Source organism: Schistocerca gregaria, chromosome 10, assembly GCF_023897955.1.
Source record: "Schistocerca gregaria isolate iqSchGreg1 chromosome 10, iqSchGreg1.2, whole genome shotgun sequence".
In the NCBI taxonomy this organism is placed as follows: Eukaryota; Metazoa; Arthropoda; class Insecta; order Orthoptera; family Acrididae; genus Schistocerca; species Schistocerca gregaria.
The window spans coordinates 90,887,663-90,906,789 of NC_064929.1; the positions used below are offsets into that span (position 1 = coordinate 90,887,663).

Sequence of the window (19,127 nt, forward strand, 5' to 3'; positions counted from 1 at the left end):
TCCTGTCCCACTACCACCCCCAGCCTCCCCCTTACTCCCACCATTCCCACCCCCTACCCCCTCTCTACTCTCCCGGCTGCCCTCCCCTCTCCCCACCTGTCCCTTACACTCCCACCAGCAGCACTTTACTGTCCCCCACTCCTATCCTGCCATCCTGTCCCACTACCACCCCCAGCCTCCTCCTTACTCCCACCATTCCCACCCCCTGCCCCCCTCTCTACTCTCCCGGCTGCCCTCCCCTCTCCCCACCCTGTCCCTTACACTCCCACCAGCAGCACTTTACTGTCCCCCACTCCTATCCTGCCATCCTGTCCCACAGCCACCCCCAGCCTCCTCCTTACTCCCACCATTCCCATCCCCTGCCCCCTCTCTACTCTCCTGGCTGCCCTCCCCTCTCCCCACCCTGTCCCTTACACTCCCACCAGCAGCACTTTACTGTCCCACACTCCTATCCTGCCATCCTGTCCCACAGCCACCCCCAGCCTCCTCCTTACTCCCACCATTCCCACCCCCTGCCCCCTCTCTACTCTCCCGGCTGCCCTCCCCTCTCCCCACCCTGTCCCTTACACTCCCACCAGCAGCACTTTAATGTCCCCCACTCCTATCCTGCCATCCTGTCCCACAGCCACCCCCAACCTCCTCCTTACTCCCACCATTCCCACCCCCTGCCCCCTCTCTACTCTCCCGGCTGCCCTCCCCTCTCCCCACCCTGTCCCTTACACTCCCACCAGGAGCACTTTACTGTCCCCCACTCCTATCCTGCCATCCTGTCCCACTACCACCCCCAGCCTCCTCCTTACTCCCACCATTCCCACCCCCTGCCCCCTGTCTACTCTCCCGACTGCCCTCCCCTCTCCCCACCCTGTCCCTTACACTCCCACCAGCAGCACTTTACTGTCCCACACTCCTATCCTGCCATCCCTTCCCATTCCCACCCCCAGCCTCCTCCTTACTCCCACCACCCAGATTTTCTCCCATCTCGCACAGCAGTCTGTGCCCATATCATTACTTAGTGCCCATATCATTACTTAGTAACTTTGCATTTGCAATTACTCTGCAGCATATTTTTCTATAATTTTTTACATATTCTATAAAATCAGTATCTGCACATTCCCTCAACTCTGAATTGAGTTTTTTATGTTTTCACATGATTTCTTAATGCCAAGAGTCATCCAAGAACTTGACTTTATGTGTCCAGTAGACTTGATTCTGGTCAGTTTCTTTGGAAAACACATCTCAAAGTTCATCATATAAATCTAAGCAAATACACTATATGCCTCATCTGTACTTGTTTGTTTCATAACATCTAACCAATTTTCATTTTCTGGCATACTTATGAACTGATGACAGCTGTCCACAGAGAAGTTTCTTTTGTAAATATTATTGACACCTTTCTCTTCCTTTGACCTTAAAGGGATTTCAATGGTGAGAGCATTGTGCTCAGACAATCCTAAATCTATGTTTGTTACCTCTATGTCAGTTGTTGACATATTTGAGAAAATGTTATCTATGAGGCTACTGGAGGTGTTTGTTATTCTAGTTAAATTGTTTATGTGCGGTGACATGTTGAAACTCTTTAATACGTCCAAAAATTGCCTTTTTTGTTGACTTTCAACTAGAAGATTAATATTGAAATCACCACAAAGAATAATCAGTTTCTTTTTTGTAAAAAGTATTTAGCAACAATTGTAATTTATCAAAAAAAGACTTCTATGTTTCCACATGGTGATTGCTGACAATGTTCGGAAATTGTCATGTGGATTAATTTGCGATTCGCAGTAAACAGGTTGAGCAACAGTCTTGCACAAAGTTTTCTCATGCAGAATTCATCTGACGAAATGTAGCTGATATGTTCTTCTGAAATCCTTACAACTTTGCAATTTTAGGCATATCAATATGCCGATCTACTGAGATCGTATTGTGCCATTCTTTAACAGTTTCTGGTGTATTTGCAGTTTTAAGATGTCTGTCTACTGGATTATCTCGGAGACTCTCCCAGGTTCATTTAAATTCAGCAGGAGAGTCACTGTACACCTTGGTGAAACTCGAACGAATTTTGTCAGCTTTGAGCCTTCTTTAATGAAATAACTGTAGCACTGCACGATAGGCTACCCGACTTTCTGTGTTGCTGAGAATTCACTCACTGCACCTAGTTCAAACGAAGCCAATTACTGGACTAAGTTGCTTTGGAGTTTCACACAGAACTTCTTAAGTTCTACCAATCTGCAGAGGGCAGAAATTGCACATCTAGTCCTGTGATATAAGGATTAGGCCAAAAATTTTTCAGATCACCTTAATAACTAGCTTCTGCTAGTTTCGTACATTTGTGACCTACTTTGGAGGCCCATGTTGTAGGGGACAGTTTTGCAAACAGTCATGCAAATTTGCCACCTGTGATCAAAATCAGTTAGTAATGATTTACTTCACGTCTTCATCAAAACACGGTCCAGAAAAACGTGAACAGGGATGCGTGAAGAAAGTGTGGGTCAACAAATCATCTCTTGAGGAAATTGTAGGACTTTCTCTCAATGGAAGGTGAATACTGCTTACATTTGCCTGGGCATTATCATGTTGGAAAGTAGTATAACAGATTGCTGTTTAAACATAAACAGTGTATACCGATTTTTTTTTTTTTTTTTTTTTTTTTTTTTTTTTTGGGGGGGGGGGGTGGGGGGGTGGTTGTCAGTGAACTGGCAGACACTATGTCTTGTTTGCACAGACTGTTAGCTTTCTCTTCACCTTTCTGTCACTTTACCTCTGCTTGCAAATACCCATGTTGGGTATTAGGAGCCAAAATAACCAGCTTGGCATTGCTTCTGTATAAATAGGTTGCAGTGTTGTTTTTTGGATGGAACCTAGCTTCTGGTTAGCTTATTACAGATATCTTTTTTGCTTGCTTTAATTCAAAAGTGTTAGTGCCTTATATGGCCACGAAGCTCGTAGTAATGTACGCCAAAGTTGGGCCTCAGCTGAGATCTGTATCACGAAATTGCTGACACGATAATGGTCCCCATTGCAGATTGGCTGCATAACAGCCAACAGGGGCAACAAAGAATTGATTTTCAGTACTTAATATAATTACTATCCAAACTTAAAAGAAAATGCTGTCATAATATACTCATTGAGAGGTATAATCCTAAGTCAAATATAAAACAAGTATTTCAGTTCAAAATTTTGCACATCTTGAGGCTGCATAACACACAGCACACAAATTACCAGACTGTATACTTACACACACACACACACACACACACACACACACACACACACCATCCCATGAACCATAGACCTTGCCATTGGTGGCGAAGCTTACATGCCTCAGCGATACAGATAGCCATACTATAGGTGCAACCACAATGGAGGGGTATCTGTTGAGAGGCCAGATAAATGTGTGGTTCCTGAAGAGGGGCAGCAGCCTTTTCAGCAGTTGCAGGGGCAACATTATGGATGATTGACTGAACTGGCCTTGTAACACTAACCAAAACGGCCTTGCTGTGCTGGTACTGCGAACGGCTGAAAGCAAGGGGAAACTACGGCCAAAATTTTTCCCGAGGGCATGCAGCTTTACTGTATGATTAAATGATGATGGCGTCCTCTGGGGTAAAATATTCCGGAGGTAAAATAGTCCCCCATTAGGATCTCTGGGCGGGGACTACTCAAGAGGACGTCGTTATCAGGAGAAAGAAAACTGGCATCCTACGGATCGGAGCGTGGAATGTCAGATCCCTTAATCGGGCAGTTAGGTTAGAAAATTTAAAAAGGGAAATGAATAGGTTAAAGTTAGATATAGTGGGAGTTAGTGAAGTTCGGTGGCAGGAGGAACAAGACTTTTGATCAGGTGAATACAGGGTTATAAATACAAAATCAAATAGGGGTAATACAGGAGTAGGTTTAATAATGAATAAAAAAAATAGGAATGCGGGTAAGCTACTACAAACAGCATAGTTAACGCATTATTGTGGCCAAGATACACACGAAGCCCACGCCTACTAAAGTAGCACAAGTTTATATGCCAACTAGCTCTGCAGATGACGAAGAAATTGAAGAAATGTATGATGAGATAAAAGAAATTATTCAGATAGTGAAGGGAGACGAAAATTTAATAGTCATGGGTGACTGGAATTCGGTAGTAGGAAAAGGAAGAGAAGGAAACGTAGTAGGTGAATGTGGATTGGGGGTAAGAAATGAAAGGGGAAGCTGCCTGGTACAACTTTGCACAGAGCATAACTTAATAATAGCTAACACTTGGTTCAAGAATCATAAAAGAAGGTTGTATACATGGAAGAAACCTGGAGATACTGACAGGTTTCAGGTAGATTATATAATGGTAAGACAGAGATTTAGAAACCAAGTTTTGAATTGTAAGACATTTCCAGGGGCAGATGTGGACTCTGACCACAATCTATTGGTTATGACCTGTAGACTAAAACTGAAGAAACTGCAAAAACGTGGGAATTTAAGGAGATGGGACCTGGATAAACTGACTAAACCAGCGGTTGTACAGAGTTTCAGGGAGGGCATAAGGGAACAATTGAAGAGAATGAGGGAAAGAAATACAGTAGAAGAAGAATGGGTAGCTCTGAGGGATGAAGTAGTGAAGGCAGCAGAGGATCAAGTAGGTAAGAAGACGAGGGCCACAAGAAATCCTTGGGTAACAGAAGAAATATTGAATTTAATTGATGAAAGGAGAAAATATAAAAATGCAGTAAATGAAGCATGCAGAAAGGAATACAAATGTCTCAAAACTGAGATCGACAGTAGTGCAAAATGGCTAAGCAGAGATGGCTAGAGGACAAATGTAAGGATGTAGAGGCTTATCTCACTAGGGGTAAGATAGATACTGCCTACAGAAAAATTAAAGAGACCTTTGGAGAAAAGAGCTTGTATGAATAACACCTCAGATGGAAACCTAGTTTTAAGAAAAGAAGGGAAAGCAGAAAGATGGAAGGAATATATAGAGGGTCTATACAAGGGCAATGTACTCAAGGGCAATATTATGGAAATGGAAGAGGATGTAGGTGAAGATGAGATAGGACACTGCATGAAGAGTTTGACAGAGCACTGAAAGACCTAAGTCAAAACAAGGCCCCGGGAGTAGACAACATTCCATGAGAACTACTGATGGCCTTGGGAGAGCCACTCGGGACAAAACTCTAGCATCTGATGAGCAACATGTCATCTCCAAATAACTGCAATATACAGGGTGTACATAAAGCCCAGAAACACTTTCAATAATTTACTGCACAAGAACCAAACGTTGTACAGGTATCATACATGTGTAATTTTGAAGAGAAAACGTGAAAGTTTTTTTCACATATGCTGCCACAGCTCAGTTTGGTAATTTGCCGATAGTCGCCACTAGTTGCAAATGGTGCAAGTTCAGGTGCAGAGTGAGCTTTCTTTGTGTCGGAGTTGGACAAAAATGAGTGTGCTACAGCTGTTCGACACATGTTTATAACTGAGTGCGGTAAGAAGCCACTGACGAGGAAGGCCGTTTACCTCTGGCACAACAAATTTGTTATGATGGGTTGCTTGTGCCTGGCAAAGACGAGCGGACATCCCAGTGTGAGTGAAGTGAATGTGGAGCACACATGAGGGACATTCGTAAGCAGTCCAAAGAAATCAGTTTGTCGTGCATCCTGTGAAGTCTAAATGGCTCCGATGACAGTGTGGAAAGTCCTGCGACCGAAGCTGTTTGTGAAACCGTTCATACTGGAGCTAGTGCAGAAGCTCAGTGATGACAACAAAGTTGAGCGTTTTGAGTTTTGCTCACAGTGGCAACAACTGAATGAGAATGGGGATTGCATTGTTGATTGCTAAATTTTTAGTGGTGAAGCTACTTTTATTAATCGGAAAGTGAACAGACATAATTGTCGAATCTGGGCTACAAAGCATCCACACGAATGCATTGAATTTGAGCGTGATTCCCCCAAGATAAATGTTTTTTTTTTTGCCTGTCACGTCGAAAGCTGTACGGGTGATTCTTCTCGGCCGAGAGCACTGTCACTGGATATTCCTACTTGGACGTGTTTCAGCAATGGCTGATGCCTCGAATACAATCGGACTCTCCGTTCGTTCTTCAGGAGGCTGGAGCTCCAGCCCATTCTCATCGTGAAGTTTGTGGGTACCTGAACACGGAGCTGTCCCGTCGACGGATCGGCCATGCTACAGAGCTCTTTCGTGAAATGGCCTCCCCGATCACCAGATCTCACTCCGTGTGACTTTTTTCTGTGGGGACGCATTAAAGATCTGGAGTATGTACCACCTCTGCCACGTGATGTAGCAGAGCTCCGGAAAAGAATACAGCAAGTGAGTGCCACAGTCGACGGTGCCATGCTGGGACGGGTACGGCAAGAATTCGATTGCCATATTGACGTCTGGCGGGCCACTTGTTGTTTGCACGTCGAATTTTTGTACAAAAAACTTTCATAGTTTCTCTTCAAAATGCAATATGTATGACATCTGTACAATGTTTAGTTCTTGTGCAATAAGTAATTGAAAGTGTTCCTGGACTTTATGTACACCCTGTAGGTCCCTTTGACATCTACATGATTACTCTGCAATTCACAATTAAGTGCCTGGCAGAGAGTTGATAGAACCACACTTAAGCTACCACTGTACTTTTCCACTCTTGAAGAGCATGCAGGAATAACGAACCTAAATCTTTCTGTTTGAGCTCTGCTTTCTCTTATTTTATTATGATTTTACCCCCAGTAGTTCCCTCCAGTACTAAACTGGTAATTGCTTGATTTTTCAGAATGTGTCCTGTCAACCAGTGAGCTCTTTTAGTCAACTTATGCCACAGATTTCTTTTTTCCCCACTTCTGTTCAGTACCTTTCCATTAATTATAGGATCTATCCGTCTAATCTTCAGCAATCTTCTGTAGCATCACATTTCAACTTTCTGACACTTACATCCATGTTTCGTGTCAACAAATTTCTCTTCTTAAGAAACTCTGTTCATGCAATTACCAGTCTACAGTTTGTATCCTCTCTACTTAAGCCCTCATCAGCAAAACTCACCTACTACTTTTAGTGTCTTGTTTCTGAATCTAATTCCCTCGGCATCCCGTGATTTAATTTGACTACATTCCATTACCTTTGTTTTACTTTGTATCCTGTCTTCTCTCCATAAGACACTATCCACTCGGTTCAACTGCTCTTCTGAGTTCTTTGTTGCCTGACAAAATTACAATGTCGTCGGCAAGCCTCAAAGTTTTTATTCCTTCTCCCTGAACTTTAATTCCTACTCCAATTTTTTCTGTAGTTTTGTTTACTGATCGTTCAGTGTAGAGACTGAATAACATCGGGGATAGGCTAAAACCCTGTCTCACTCCCTTCCTTTTCGTGCCCCTCAACTCGTAACTGCACCTGGTGTCTGTTGTATATAACGTTTTGGTCCTGTCACGTTACACCTGCTACCCTCGGAACTAAAGAATGTATCCCACTTAACATTGTCAAAAGCTGTCTGCGACCCTACAAAAGCTATAAGTGTAAGCTTGCCTTTCCTTAATCTATCTTCTAAGGTAAGTCATAGGGTTAGTATTGCCTCGGGCGTCCCTACGTTTCTCTGGAATCCAAAAATATGTTCCCCAAGGTTGAGTGCTACCAGTTTTTCGATTCACGTGAAAAGAATTCGTGCTACTATTTTGGAACCAGAACTTATGAAACTGATAGTTTGGTAATATTCAGACCTGTCATCATTTGATTTCTTTGGAATAGGAATTATGATATTAGGAATTATGATATTCGTCTTGGAGTCTGAGGGTACTTTACCTGTCTCATATATCTTACATACCAGGTGGAATAGTTTTGTTATAGCTGGCTCTCCCCAGGATATCATTAGTTCAGAGGGAATGTTGTCTATTCTAGGGGCCTCGTTTGGACTCTCGCAGTATCGTATCGTATTGTATCTCCCATCTTTTCTTCATCTGCATCCTCTTGCTTTATCATAATATTGCCTTCAAGTTCATTTCCCTTGTGTACACCTTTTGCATACTCCTTCCACCAGTCACCTTTCCCTTCTTGCTTAGGACTGGTTTTCCATCTGGCCTCTTGTTATTTGTACAGATACTTTACTTTTCTGAAAATGTCTCTCTAACTTTCCTTCAGTGGTATCTATCTTGCACCGGATTATATATACTTCTGATCCTTTGTCTTCAAACCATTCCTGCTTAGCCATTTTGGATTTTCTGTTAATCTCATTTGCTGGATTTTTATATTTTCTCCTTTTGTCAACTGAATTAAACATATCTTGTGATATCCAGGGAGATATTTAATCATAAGCACTGAGACATATGAAGGACTGCATTTTGCTTAAAACTGAAAAAATTTATCCGAATAACACTCCTCCAGTGTTTGATAAATAGGATGGTCATTGACTTTCAGCACACTTCAAACATAATTTCAAACCTTACCTTTTCTTGTTCACATGCTGAAAATTAAATATGTAACACATTAACTCATATGTAATCAGACATTTAATGCTGTTTCTGTACGTGATAGTTTGTTTCTTAAAATAACGTTGGTCAAGTGCTGCATTGGTATCTTATTACAGCTTAAAACAACTAAATAAAAACCATTAAATAAACCATAATGGATCTAAATGAACTTTTTGGGTAGTAAGCATTTTTTACTGAAAAACTCCTTCTGAACTGAGGAAATTCCACTAATATATTTCCATTCTAATCCATTGAGCTTTTGCCCAGTAACTACTTTGTCTCAATGTATGTATGATTACTGGGGTGGCACATAGTCAATTAACTACAAGGAAAAAGAGTAGAGTTCAGTTGGCCATTCAGAGTGTTTTCTGGGATCAAAAAAGACACACGGTGGTGCGAGCGGCTGCGACATCGTCAATATGAACCGGCTCGGGAGTCATCAGAAGGGAGGACACATGTTTGTAGGGAATAGCAGCCTTCTGTTAGGTGACAAGAAGTCAGTTTCGTGAGCGTGGACGGTGCGGGTGCTTTCCTGTCGTTCACCACAGTTACTGACTTCCTCAGTGGCCATCTGTTTAGCTGCCGTGCAACTTCTGTTGCTGGAAATTGGTCAGGTGCTTCAGAAGAGGCAGAAAGTGTCTGTTTGAACGACCATTAATGGTGCTTCTTTTGTTTCAGTGTATCCCACTCCTTAGCTTACAACTGTTACTATACTACAGGAAGTGTGCGGTTGCAGACGGTGAAGAACTTGGTCGAGCAGTGCTCTGGGCTACGCGTGCTGACGGCACCTGACGAACTGCTGAAGACCGAGAAATTTTCGGAAGCGGTGTCGCGCCTGCAGCACCTCCGTGTGCTGAGTCTGCAAGAGAGATACGTGGGAACGACTTGCATCCTGCGTCCTTGTGTGCTGAGACCTCTGGGTGACGGGTGTCCCCGACTGGTCGAGATTGACTTCGGACGTATGTCTGTCGATACGGACAATCTGAAGTACTTTCTGAATGCCAAGAAGAACACCCTAAAGTGCTTACGAATAAAGTGGTCGGTGGGTGGAACGAGGTGAGTGCTATTACCTCTCCTCGTACAATTGTCTAACTTTTACTCGAGCCAACTTTTGCTCGACGAATACTATTCTTGTACATTCGTTATTTTTCCACACTACAGAAAAGACATTAAGCATATTTCACCCTTTCATATATGTAGGAATATGAGATACAAAATGTTAAGGAGACATCTAATTATTGTTACAGTGCCTTTAAGCTAGGTCTAGTTCAGTAAACATATCTATGTCCTCAAACATCTTCTGTCACATTTGTTATGGAATTACTTCCACTCGTATCTAATAGTGCCACTGTATTTAACAGTTGTGCCTAGTTCAGTTCTGCGTGATTCGTTAGTACCTGGTAGACCTGTCTCACTCGCACATTTTGGGTTTTCCAGGGGTTCTCTCCCCCCCCTCCCCCCGCTCCCCCTCCCCCCCCTCCCCCTGTCCCCCCACACACAAATTAGTCTATAGATGTTTCCAATGTTTTCCTGTATTTTGCATTTTCCTGTATCTTACACTATGTGTGTGTGTGTGTGTGTGTGTGTGTGTGTGTGTGTGTGTGTGTGTGTGTGTGTGTGTGTGTGTGTGTGTGTGTCTCATTCTGCTGAAAAGTGTAAGCAGGGATTTAACTGTATCTCAAGAGCTGGTCCCATCACTTTGATGTAAAAATTCAGTATACTACAGCTCAGTTAAACACCTCAGAGTCCCTTTGCCTGTGATACATTAACTATTGTCCACAATTAACCATTATCAGGAACCACTGTGGCCTGGACTGTCATTGTCATGCACACACAAAAAGACACAAAAATAACTCCCTGTGGAATATGCACTCAAAATTTAAAAAATAAATACAGTATAGAATTTTCCATAGATATTGTTCAGTGAGCACATATATTTTCAATCATTGTTGATAACGCTGACACATGGGGGCAACAATATGTGAACAAAATAAACCTCACTCTTAGGTGTGTGTGTGTGTGTGTGTGTGTTTGTGTGTGTGTGTGTGTGTGTGTGTGTGTGTGTGTGAGAGAGAGAGAGAGAGAGAGAGGAAAACTATAAACATCTTTTGTTCATGTATTCATGTCAGCACAAATGCATATTTCATGTCTTGCAATGAGACATTGAACTCACAAAAATGTAATTAAATTATTTAGATAAATACCAATACACGACAATGGTTGTGATATAACTTTATAATAATAGTGATAGTAGTAGTAGTATTGTAGTAGTAGCAGCAATTACGCATGGTCTTGGTCTGTAGTGAGGAACAGATTTCAGGCAGAAATAAAAGCTTCACACTGAAATACAAAGTTCACTGTAAACACTGCATTCTCAGATTAGTGGTGAACTCACAAAGTGATCAGGGCATAACTGAACTACAAAAATCAGTTGGGTTGTTACCAAAGTTGCCGTGTTGCAGGAGAAGCTGCCTGTACTTCCAGTTTTGTCTTACTAACGTGGACACTTCAGGTGCGTAGGTTACCCTCTCGGTATCACCTGTCGATGAGTGTGCGATGTTTGATTGCACACCTACTCGTATTCGAAGCTAGTGGGGAGCATCTCTTCCACTGTGGCTTGTCAGTCCGTGCCACGTACACGACAGTCATTTTAAAAGACTACACTTGCCAAAATACAGGGTTATTCAAAGAGGAGGGGCATATTTCTGGGATTAATCTTTTACATACTATAAAGGATAGAAATGCAACTCCATACAGAGAGAAATGGAAACTTTTCAGAAATGGACACAGAAGTTCAATTAAAGGTGCAGTGCTGCTGTTGAAGGTGTGAATTTGATAGAGACGAGTTCGTTGGTGTATGGGCAGAAATGAGTTTTCATTTTGATATAAGAAATGGTGCTCCCATTGAATGAGTGCATAACTGTTAAAACATTGAAATCTAAACCTTTTCCTGTTCAGGAACATTGAAATTGTGCTTCTACTTTTGTAGTTTGTCAAAAATAAATTTTTGAAATCTGATCCTTCTTTTTGAATAACTAAGTATATGAATCTTCAGTTAAAACTTTTGAGGTGAAAGACAGCCTACTGATCATAGATTTATCTCCGAAGATACCTCCCACAGTTGGAAATGAAATGTCAGACAATAGGTTTACTTCTCGAGCACAGCCTCTCGGCGTCGAAGTTTCGACTGAGGTAAACACCTGCTGTGAAAACCTATGTTGTACGATCTGTATGTATTGTTAACGAAGATATTTTATACGAAGATTTTCATTTTGGCAGTATATTCTCACGCCTATATATATATATATATATATATATATATATATATATATATATATATATATATATCGAGAATAAATTACCAAGTTACAGCAACAGTCGACAGATGGCAGCACAAAGTTGTCAGCTGTTGCATAAACATCATAAATATTGAATGCTCACTTTTTAAAGGCAATAAAGTACGATTTATGTTCAAGCCTTAGTAGCATTAAAAGCTGTCCAATGAAAAGACTGTTTTGTACCCAACAGAAGGCCTAGTACCCAGTACTCTGACACTCACCACGATGTGTAATGTATAGCAACACAATCTGTCCCTCACAGGTATACTTTCAATGCAAATTAATGTGGTGGTAATGGTAATGATGTCATATTTCAGTGGCAAGTGATGTAAAGGTGACAGTCGAACACAGAAATGTTACAAATGCAGAATAAGAACCATTAATTTGGAGTTGGAATATAGTGTATGCCATTTGTGCGGTCTTCTCAAATGTGACAGAAGACGAATAATTTTCACAAGCCCCATTTCTGTTGTTGCACAGGCGTGTCGTACCGTTGCTGCCGGTATATGCCGACAGCTTGGAACGTCTGGAACTTTACGAGTACGACATAGTCCGTGACTCGGCCAGAGAGGCGTTCACTACCGTCGGAAGCTTGAAGAACTTGCGGGAACTCAGGATGTCCATCCCCGATCGAATACCACCCGGAACTGCTGCTCTGGCTTTTACGTAAGTCATATATCGGAACGTGTAGAGTTCTTACGAGTGTACGCAGTATTCTGTTGGAGATGCAGTTTAAAGAGGAGGTGGGAGGAGCAGAGAAGAAAAACGGCTGTGCAGGAGCTCTGGAGGGATCAGAAGCGTGTGTGAGCCTCCAGTGAGGGCATTGGAGGGAATATAGGCTGATTTATTTATTTCTTGTTCCATAGATCCAGTTAGTGAGTCAATCACAAGGACATGGAACGTGTCAAATTGTACAGGTTTCAATTTAAACTTACAATAAATACAAGAGCAATTCAATGCCAAATTGTACGTAGTTTAAGTAAGACATACTATAAATACAGTATGAGATACAATGTCAGCTAGATGACATAACAACCATTTAACAGAAAAAGGATTTTCAAATAAAGGTTAAAGATAAGAGCACAAACTTAAATCAGATATTAGGCCTACAAGAGTAAATACAGGTACAGCCAATGTGTTGTTACAAAAAGTGTGCTAATGCTCAAATGCACAATAAAATGAAGTGAACTACTTCTAGACACAATAAGTTTAGTGATGGTATACATTTTCTTTCAGATTAAATTTTGGCAGTTCTGTATGAACACATTTGATATGTAGTGGTAGAGAATTGAACAGCTTAATGCTGGAGTAGTAAACTTCTATTTGTACCACAGTGAGACATTTCATTTTGAAATGTAGATTGTTTTTGTTTCTGGTGTTATAGCCATGGAATTTACTGGTAGATAGAATAATTTTTGCACACAAAGGTCAGCAAAAAAATATATATACTGTGAGGCAGTTGTTAGGATACCTATCTTCCGAAACAAGTGCCTGCAAGAATGTCTTTGATGGACCCCACACATTATTCTTGTTGCCCTTTTTTTGACAACTTTTTTTGCAAGTGGTTGGTTCCCCCAGAATATGATAGCATATGACATCAATGAGTGGAAGTAGCCAAAGTAGGCAACCTTAATGGTGTCAACTTCAGCCACTGAAGAAATTACCCATAACACAAAGGTTGCCGAGCTAATTTTTTTACATAGATTAAGAATGTGAACTGAGTAATTACATTTACTGTCTATGTAAGCACCCAGGAATTTTGTATCTTCAACTTTCTGTATTGGTTGATCTCTACATTTTATGTTAATTTCATCAAGATTACTTTGTGATGTATGGAATTTCATATGAGTTTTATCTGCATTGAGTGAGAGACCATTTGAGGAGAACCAATTTAAGATGTCAATAAAAACAGTATTTGTAGTTTGTTCAAGATCATGATCAATCAGATCGTCAATTAGAATTGTGGTATCATCGGCAAACAGGGTAAATTTGCTGTTCGTCTCGGAACAAAGAGGAAGATCATTAATAAAGATGGGGAAAAGCTGATGGAGAGAGGGGCCAGGGGAGTTACAGGAACAAAGGTATATTGCAAGTAAATGCCCCACCTGCAGAACTGAGGAAAGTGGATTTCGGTGGGAAGAATTCAGGTGGCACGGCCCTTTCATTTTGAAAGAAAAAAAGAAAGAAAAGAAGGGGGGGGGGAGGGGGGGGCTCAGTGACCCATCGAGTAGGTAACTGCTGTATTTACCTGATTATAAAATGAGTGTTTTTTTTTCCAAATTTGCCATTCAGAAAATATGACATCACCTTCTACTGGCAGATTAAACTATTGCTGCTGAGATTAACATTTTAACATTGTTTAATAGAGTATATAGAGGGTATCTTACATTTACAGATGAAGCTTTGCTAGCTGAGGTCATGTGCAGGTTTATTTTGAAGAATTCAGGAGGGCAGGGCCGGGGGCATCGAAAGAGTCTTGAGGTTTCCCAATAGAAACATTAATACTAATTTTTAAGTAAACAGGACATTCAAAAGCGGAAATGTTGTCCTTCAAAACACATTGCTCGATTCTGACCCCAGATCAATATTTTATTTGATTATGAGAGACTGTAAGGATTTATCAAGTGCATTGCAAGTGAGAAATTCGGTTGCTGTTCATGTATTAGAACAATGGGTAAAACATTACCAACTTTTAATCAGCTTTAGAACATGGTGACATTCAGCTGAGAAGCGAGGAAAATTAATCCAGAATTAGATTTCTAATTAACAAAATGAATCGTATTAGGTTGACTGTAAATTACTGTGGCGAGACTCGTCAGGAGATAGCACTGACAGACATCAGTGGATCATGGGATGAGCAATAGTTAAAGAATTGGACCGAATCGTGATTGTGAACTTTATTTATGTATCGGTTGTGGTTGTCATTGTTGTTACATCTGACTTGCACTCGAAGATATTGTAGTCCACATTTCACAGTCTCGAGCAGCACTATGCGGGGCTCGGTGGGGCAACAGCTTGGCAGGAAACTGGGATGACTGTGGGGAGGGGAACAGAACAAAACAGAATCTTTATTGTCAAATGACCGGTTATATACAGTCATTTGATTGAAACATTGGTCACTTATCAATGAAATATTCTGTGTCTACCTAATGATACCTAAAACAAGATACATTAAAATAATGCATATCGATTCTCCCAGAAGCGCATTACTGCACAAAAAGATAATATCATGTTAGATTTCTTCCTTTTTCTTAAAATTTTCACAGTGGTTTGAAATCATTCTTTTAAAGTATTTTTCATGTTTGTTTCTGTAGTTTATAAATATGGACATACTTCAAAGACCACATACTTCCATAAACGTAGTATATGTGTTTACATCTACATATTTAGATACATAGTTCACACGATAGTTTACAAGTATCGACACATTTAAAAAGAACATATACCTCCAGTAAAAGGGAACATAAGCATATACATAGAAAGCAATGTCGGGGGGGAGGGGGGACAAGAAAACAAAACAGATATATTATCTCCTACTTGTCTCTGTTTATAAAATCATCCACACTGTAGTAGCAGCTTGCTTTTTAAATATTTTCAATGTTTGCACAGTTAGATTCTAACTTACAGTCCTTCATCTTTGAATGGATTTTATTTGCTAAGCTTCAAAGCCATGTAATATGGAGTATTTTCGAATAATGTTAGTCTGTGGCAATGTAACATGTAATCTTGTTTGTGCCTTGTTTCATAAGTATGTGTAAATGAATTTCCCTCAAAAAGATGTGGGTTTTTTAACTCAAAGAGAAGTGTTTCATATATAAACATGGAAGAAATTGTGAGAATGTCGAGGCTTGCAAATAAAGGTTTTTTCCAGTCATAGCTCTGCTAATTTTTTTCTGTAGCTTGAACTCTCTTACGTGGCTTCCTTTTCAACTGTGTGTGTGTGTGTGTGTGTGTGTGTGTGTGTGTGTGTGTGTGTGTGTGTGGTTTGAGGTTTTAGGGTGCTAAACAGCATGGTCATCAGTGCCCAAACGCATAGAAACAGGAACACGTGCGGTGAAGGGACGAAGATGGACAGCGAACAAGGAGAGCGGCTAAAAGACACAAGACCTGACGCTGTTCCAAATCTTCACATAGAGAGGGAAAACAAGAGGAGAAGAAATGCACTAAAAAAGGAAAGGAAACACAAGGAAAAGAGAACAGAAATTGAAGTGAAACAAGTAGGTAATCGTGACTGGCGGACCTCTTACCTAAAACCTGGATGAGCCAGCCACCCAGCAACACATTAAAATCCTCTCCCTAAAATCCGAGGCAACAAATTGGACAGGACACAAAACTGTAAGACCTTAACCATAGTTGTTGTATCATCTTACAAAATAGAGGGCAAATCCGGTGGCAAGGAAACCACCGCCCTCTGGTCAGAGAATAAAGGAAAGTCGAGTAAAATGTGGCTGACAGTAATCTGGACGCCACAAGCACTGCAGATTCAGGGGTCCTCCCGCCGGAATAAAAAACCATGAGTTTTACCGGAGTAAAAAACCGATGCGGGGGTGAGTGAGGAGAACCTCATCCCGCCTGCACAACTCGTAGGACGTACGCCATGGCCGCGTGATGGCCTTGACCAGACGCAGCTTATTTTCACCGACTGCCAGCCACTCCTCATCTCATTGACGCATAACACGGAAACGCAGGAGGGAGGTAACAGCACGGAGGGGGAAGGCACATTCGACAACTTGAGGGAGGGAACATGCATATTTGGCAGCCACATCTGCCAGTTCGTTTCCCCTAATACCCACGTGCCCCGGCACCCAGCAGAAGGAAACCTCCTTCCCCTGCCGTTGCAGGTGGAGTAGGGCATCGTGGATGTTCAGGACGACAGTATCCGCTGGGTACAAGTGTTGCACGGTCTGAAGGGCACTCGTGGAGTGACTGAGAAACACATCTCATCTCCTCCAATGCCCGCAAGATCGCAAACAATTCAGCATCAAAGATAGTAAACTCCGCAGGAAGCCGTAACTTGACGACTCAATCAGGGAGCTATCCGTAAATACTGGTACATGGTCGGGATGCTGGTTTAAAATATCGTAAAATAAGTAGGCAAAAACAAATGCAGGAGTGCAGCTCCTCCAGTACTAAAAGGACGCTGGGCCTCTGGAGCAACCAGGGAGGCAGGCAGGTAAAACCCTGGAGTTGGGGTGCCACACGCTCCATACCGAGGGACTCGAGCAAATGCTTGGCACGAATCACAAACAGTCTCGTTGCCCTGGGACGACTGGAAAAGAAACGTTCCATAGGCGGTCGGGCAACGGTAGGGTACGCAGGGGAGGTAGGACAGGCAAGGAAATGACACACCCGTCGCACCACGAGGAGTTTCCGCCGGATGGCGAGCGGCTGTTCCCCTGCCTCAGCACACAGGCTGGGGATGGGACTGGTACGGGAGGCACCAGTGGCCAGCCTCATACCCTCACAGTGTACTGCGTCAAGGATCTTCAGATACGAAGGCCTCGCTGACCCGTACACGGTGCATCCATAGTCAAGACGCGACCGGACTAAAGCCGTATAAAACTGCAGCAGACGCGCCCGATCAGCTCCCCAGGCCCAATGGCTCAGATACTTCAAAATATTCAGTGTCTTCAGGGCCCGCACGTTGAGGTCTTTAAGGTGTGGCAACCACGACAATTTGGAATCAAAAGTGAAGCCCGGAAACCTCACAGTGTCGCTAAAAGGAAGAATGGTGTCCCTCAGACACAATTCAGGGGAGGTAAAAGCACGTCGAGAACTATTAAAATGAACACACACACATTTGTCTGCAGAAAAGGTAAAACCCGTCTTCGCAGTCCGTGCCTCTAATCACTGTATCGTAAGCTGCAACTGCCGACTAGCAGTGACAAGACCGGAGGAAGAACAGAAAACAGCAAAATCGTCCACAAACAAGGAGCACTGGGCCGGACTCCTGATGGTCGTGATACTGTTAATGGTGATGGCAAAGAGGGTGACACTTGAAACGCTTCCTTGAGGAACACCATTCTCCTGCACGTTCAAATCAGATAGCATAGTACCGACCCGATATCGAAAGAGGTGGTGGGAAAGAAAGGACTAAATGAAGATGCGGAGACATCCACGAAAGCCCCACTGGTGGAGTTGACTGAGGCTAAGGCAGCGCCAAGTAATGTCGTACGCCTTACTAATGTCAAAGAATACACCTAGACAATGCTGGTTACGTAGGAAGGCCTGCTGGATGGCCGCCTCTAGCAGGGTCAAGTTCTCTATAGTTGAACGACATCTCCGAAAGCCACACTGAGAGTGGCTAAGGAGCTGCCTGGTCCCGGGCAGCCAAACCAGGTGACAGTTGACCACGCGTTCCAACGTCTTCCCGACACAGCTTGTCAAAACAATACTCCGATAACTACTGGGATGCGTTCGGTCCTTCACCGGTTTGAGGAGAGGAATCAAAATCGCCTCCCTCCACGAGTCAGGGAACATGCCGGATAACCACATCACATTAAAACAATTCAGAAGAACTTCCTCGAATGGCAGCGACAAGTGCTGCAGCATGCTGTACCGGATTTGATCACGACCGGGCACAGTATCAAGAGTCACAGACAGCGCCGAATCCAGTTCCCACATTGTGAAGGGGCAGTTGTAGTGTTCAGAATTTGGAGACCGGAAGTCCGAGTGACCCCTCTCGATGGCAGTGCAGTAGCGGCAGAAATCTGTATCACAGTTCATAGTGGCGGTAGATTCCGCAAAATGCGTGACCAGTGTTTGGCAAAGTCTCTTGGCGCCATGAGGAGACGTCCCTGATGCGGCAATGCCGTGACAGGTAGTCGGATGCGTTTCCCGGAAATACTCTCGATGGCTTCCCATACTTTGGTAGAACTAGTGGAGCGGGAGACGGAGTTTGAGAACGATTGCCACGACCATCGTTTAGACTCTTTAATCACTCGCCACACCTCGGCCCTCGCAGCCCGAAAGGCTGGAAGATTGTCCGCTCAGGGACGGCACTTCAAGCGGCGCAGAGCTGCACGGCGGGCTCGGACGGCACTTGGTGGTCCACCGAGGGACAGGACGCCTCTCGGGATGACCGGATGACCGTGGGATTGACAATTCAGCAGCACGGGAGATCATGGCCGTAACACGGTCGACCCATTCGTGGACGCTGGCACGGTGTCCCAAAACAGCCAGACAGCTGAAAAGTGTCCAGTCAACTCTACAGAGGTGCCACAGCCTCATCCAGAAGGCGAATCCAAAGGGGGAAGTGGTCACTAGAATGGAGGTCAGCAGCAACATCCCACAGAGCAGAATCAGTGAGTGCTGGAGAGCAAAAGGAAAGGGCAGTAGCTGACGACAA

At 42.9% G+C, this 19,127-nt stretch overlaps 1 protein-coding gene across 3 annotated transcripts in view; it reads left to right on the forward strand.

Annotated features, from left to right (window-relative positions):
• The window catches only part of LOC126293356 (F-box/LRR-repeat protein 7-like), a 163,646-nt gene that overhangs the window by 121,880 nt on the left and 22,639 nt on the right, over window positions 1-19,127 (forward strand). For all 3 annotated transcript variants that reach the window (XM_049986560.1, XM_049986559.1, XM_049986558.1), the window contains 2 exons: window positions 9,178-9,497; window positions 12,260-12,445. In XM_049986560.1, coding sequence (XP_049842517.1) covers window positions 9,178-9,497; window positions 12,260-12,445 — 506 coding nt within the window. The remainder of the gene's footprint in view (window positions 1-9,177; window positions 9,498-12,259; window positions 12,446-19,127) is intronic.